Source organism: Mus caroli, chromosome 3 (genome assembly GCF_900094665.2).
Source record: "Mus caroli chromosome 3, CAROLI_EIJ_v1.1, whole genome shotgun sequence".
NCBI lineage: Eukaryota > Metazoa > Chordata > Mammalia > Rodentia > Muridae > Mus > Mus caroli.
This window is the reverse complement of record NC_034572.1, coordinates 138,851,288-138,855,843: the sequence shown is the minus strand read 5'-3', so window position 1 is coordinate 138,855,843 and position 4,556 is coordinate 138,851,288. Positions and strand designations below refer to the sequence as shown.

At 50.1% G+C, this 4,556-nt stretch overlaps 1 protein-coding gene across 1 annotated transcript; it reads left to right on the top strand.

The window, feature by feature from the left end:
* Positions 1-1,145: 1,145 nt before the first annotated feature.
* Positions 1,146-4,168, top strand: Ccn1 (cellular communication network factor 1). Its single transcript, XM_021158317.1, has 5 exons — positions 1,146-1,401; positions 1,706-1,919; positions 2,268-2,612; positions 2,734-2,948; positions 3,174-4,168. Exons 1-5 carry the CDS (start codon positions 1,339-1,341, stop codon positions 3,474-3,476), a joined length of 1,140 nt encoding a protein of 379 aa, XP_021013976.1. The 5' UTR covers positions 1,146-1,338; the 3' UTR covers positions 3,477-4,168.
* Positions 4,169-4,556: the final 388 nt, after the last annotated feature.

Here is a 4,556-nt window from a genome sequence, read left to right as displayed (position 1 = left end):
GGGCGGAGACACACACACACACACACACACACACACACACACACACGGGGTGGGGGGCAAACAAAACCACAGAGAGACACATAGTGGGGCGGTGGGGGAGGGTGTCTGCAAACACACCGAGTCTTTTTTCCAGCTATCCACAGGGCACAATGGTCCTGTTAGAATCTGTTTTGTACCGGTAGCTTTTGCACCTGATGATTTCAGGACAAATCACTCCACGGTGGTCTCCTCCGCTTCTGCTTTGGCTGCTCAGTTTCCACCGCCGCCAGTCCAGGGAGAGAGGCCAGGAGGGTTGACCGGGTCTCCGGCATCCTGAGGAAGTGGACGTCAGGCTCCGGGAGAACTCTGCACTCGTTTCCTCTTGGATTTCCAATGCAGGCAGTGGGCTGGAACTAAAACTGGGAACCTCCAAAAACAAACAAGTACAACATACCAAAAAAAGAGGGGGAGGGATGAGGGAAGACCTCTGGCTGGAAATATGCCAGCGGAGAGGGAAGCTTCCCTCCCCCCCCCCATTCATAAATGCCACTCCGGGTATTAATTTGCAATACACTTCTCTTGGCTAATAAACATCATGCCAAAGCTTTGGGACTTGATCCGAGCATGCCTCTTTGAAGTCCACAAATAGATCCCTGGCTTAGAAACCAACTCCCCCTCCCCTTTGGACTCTCAGTAGATAACTTTACTCTCACCTTGGTTGTAAACAAGCAAACAGCTCGCTGCCTTTCCGGGTAGGCATCACCAAACAAAACCACTTTTGTTCCTCTGTCTCCCGCCCTCCCATGTCTAGGCAAAGATCTGAAGGGTTCACACCAACACATACACCACGCCCCCCCCCCCCCCCCCCCCCACACACACGATATACCCTCTTCAATCAAAATCATCACCCTCGCGCCCCAAGCATCCCGCCCTCCCCAAAGGAAGTTGTTATTTAAAGTGGAAAAAAACGAACTTTTTTTTTCTCTCTGATGGATCTGAGAAGAGGGGGGAAAAGGTGCAACGGAGCCAGGGGAGGTGCTTGGCAGCAGCCCGCGCCAACCAACATTCCTGAGATGTTTGAGAATTCTAGAACGCGCCGACAGAGCTACGTCACTGCAACACGCGGCGCCTAGGCAGGCATTATAAAGGGCGGGCTCCGGGCGCTGGGGCAGACCGTGAGCGAGAGCGCCCCAGAGAAGCGCCTGCAATCTCTGCGCCTCCTCCGCCAGCACCTCGAGAGAAGGACACCCGCCGCCTCGGCCCTCGCCTCACCACACTCCGGGCGCATTTGATCCCGCTGCTGCCGGCTTGTTGGCTTCCGTGTCGCCGCGCTCGCCCCGGTTCCTCCTGCGCGCCACAATGAGCTCCAGCACCTTCAGGACGCTCGCTGTCGCCGTCACCCTTCTCCACTTGACCAGACTGGTGAGTTGGACTTCTTTTTTTTTTTTTTTTTAACCACTGCTTCCCGGTCCGCCCTCCTCGATTCCTTTCCCCGGGCCATGATCTTTCACCGCAGGGAAAGTTAGACCGAAAAGTTCGGAGGTAGCTGTTGCTTTATGTCCAGGGGGCCTCTTCCTGGGACGCAGCCGCTGGGGTGGTCGGGCTGCCGGGACGCGATCGAGACACTTCTGGTGGACGGAGCCCCACAGCCAGACCTAGGCGCAGGGCAGTTTACGTGCCTCCCCGAGCAATGCAAAGCAGTCTCACGCGCTTCTCCCTCTTGCAGGCGCTCTCCACCTGCCCCGCCGCCTGCCACTGCCCTCTGGAGGCTCCCAAGTGCGCCCCGGGAGTCGGGTTGGTCCGGGACGGCTGCGGCTGCTGTAAGGTCTGCGCTAAACAACTCAACGAGGACTGCAGCAAAACTCAGCCCTGCGACCACACCAAGGGGTTGGAATGCAATTTCGGCGCCAGCTCCACCGCTCTGAAAGGGATCTGCAGAGGTAAGAGGCTTGTGGTTTGGCCCCTTTAAAAAAAATAATAGTCCCCATAGTCCAGAAGTTTAGTAATTTTGAGACCATGTATGGTGGACGCTTTGTTGATGGTAGTTTGGCAGAAAGGCACATGATTTCAGCAGTCTGGAATGCAATTCAGAGTGTCTGGGCCCAACGAAAAGCGCATACGGAAAAGTGATTCCTGACTAACTTATTGTTCAGCTCTGGAGTCTCGGGGGAACTGTAGGGAACTTTACCATACATTGAATTGAACAGCGGAAAATATGTATGAGTTTCAGTCTGTGGCGGCGAATCTTAACCTTCTCCTCTCTCTCTCTCTTTTGGTCGTCTTTGCAGCTCAGTCAGAAGGCAGACCCTGTGAATATAACTCCAGAATCTACCAAAACGGGGAAAGCTTCCAGCCCAACTGTAAACATCAGTGCACATGTATTGATGGCGCCGTGGGCTGCATTCCTCTGTGTCCCCAAGAACTGTCTCTCCCCAATCTGGGCTGTCCCAACCCCCGACTGGTGAAAGTCAGCGGGCAGTGCTGTGAAGAGTGGGTTTGTGATGAAGACAGCATTAAGGACTCCCTGGAAGACCAGGATGACCTCCTCGGACTCGATGCCTCGGAGGTGGAGTTAACGAGAAACAATGAGTTAATCGCAATTGGAAAAGGCAGTTCACTGAAGAGGCTTCCTGGTAAGTGGATACAGAGTCCTTAAGACACTGTGCAGAAATGCTTTCTTGGTCTGCAACTTTGTAGAAACCAGTGTGTGTATGCAAGCATCTAAGAAGCCTTCCATTTCCTTTATCTTTCTAGTCTTTGGCACCGAACCGCGAGTTCTTTTCAACCCTCTGCACGCCCATGGCCAGAAATGCATCGTTCAGACTACGTCCTGGTCCCAGTGCTCCAAGAGCTGCGGAACTGGCATCTCCACACGAGTTACCAATGACAACCCAGAGTGCCGCCTGGTGAAAGAGACCCGGATCTGTGAAGTGAGTCCTTGTGGACAACCAGTGTATAGCAGCCTAAAAGTAAGTTTCTTTCAGGGCTTGACCATGACCCCACAGGTGGGTGGGATATGAGCCTCTGTTCAAAAAAAAAAAAAAAAAAGAAAAGAAAAAGAAAAGAAATTGTCTTTATGAAGCCCAACACTATGCACAGTGGTTAAAAGCACACCTCCAAACAAACAAATAAACAAACAAACAAAAACAAACCAACAAATCTCATTCTTGGCTTTCTTTTGTTCTTTCTTCCAGAAGGGCAAGAAATGCAGCAAGACCAAGAAATCCCCAGAACCAGTCAGATTTACTTATGCAGGATGCTCCAGTGTGAAGAAATACCGGCCCAAATACTGCGGCTCCTGTGTAGATGGCCGGTGCTGCACACCTCTGCAGACCAGAACTGTGAAGATGCGGTTCCGATGCGAAGATGGAGAGATGTTTTCCAAGAATGTCATGATGATCCAATCCTGCAAATGTAACTACAACTGCCCGCATCCCAACGAGGCATCGTTCCGACTGTACAGCCTATTCAATGACATCCACAAGTTCAGGGACTAAGTGCCTCCAGGGTTCCTAGTGTGGGCTGGACAGAGGAGAAGCGCAAGCATCATGGAGACGTGGGTGGGAGGAGGATGAATGGTGCCTTGCTCATTCTTGAGTAGCATTAAGGTATTTCAAAACTGCCAAGGGGCTGATGTGGACGGACAGCAGTGCAGCCGCAGTTGGAGAATGCCAAGGGGCTGATGTGGACAGACAGCAGCGCAGCCGCAGTTGGAGAATACTTCGCTTCATAGTACTGGAGCGGGCATTATTGCTCCATATTGGAGCGTGTTTACGAATGACGTTCTGTTTTCTGTTTGTAAATTATTTGCTAAGTGTATTTTTTGCTCCAGATCTCCCCCCACCCCCTTCTTGGTTCTACAATTGTAATAGAGATACAATAAGATTAGTTGGGCCAAGTGAAAGCCCTGCTTGTCCTTTGACAGAAGTAAATGAAAGCGCCTCTCATTCCTTTCCCGAGCGGAGGGGGGACACTCTGTGAATGTCCTTGGGGCAGCTACCTGCACTCTAAAACTGCAAACAGAAACCAGGTGTTCTAAGATTGAATGTTTTTTTATTTATCAAAGTGTAGCTTTTGGGGAGGGAGGGGAAATGTAATACTGGAATAATTTGTAAATGATTTTAATTTTATATCAGTGAAGAGAATTTATTTATAAAATTAATCATTTAATAAAGAAATATTTACCTAATATCTGAATGTATGTTGCTTGGTATTTTTAGAACCCATCCAGGTAATCAGGAACAATTGTCAATCATTCCAACAGGATTTTTTTTTCCCCTGAGGACCTACTATGTGTCAAGAACTACTCTAGGTGTCCTACTTGGGTGGCAGTGAACTGTTAGGAAAGTGGCTGCCCTTGCAAATCTTTAGGGAACAATGGTGGCATATAAGCTGTCAGCTTGGAGGGCAAAGTACTGAACACGGGCATTTGTGAAGCAGAAAAAGGAAGCAGAAATTGAATTTGTTAACCTAAAACGATGATTTATTTTTACAAGGATTGAAATGAAAGCCTAAGAGTTACCCCGTCACCCCGAACAAGTGTGGCACTTGTTTCTTATTTTAGCTTCGGGGTGATT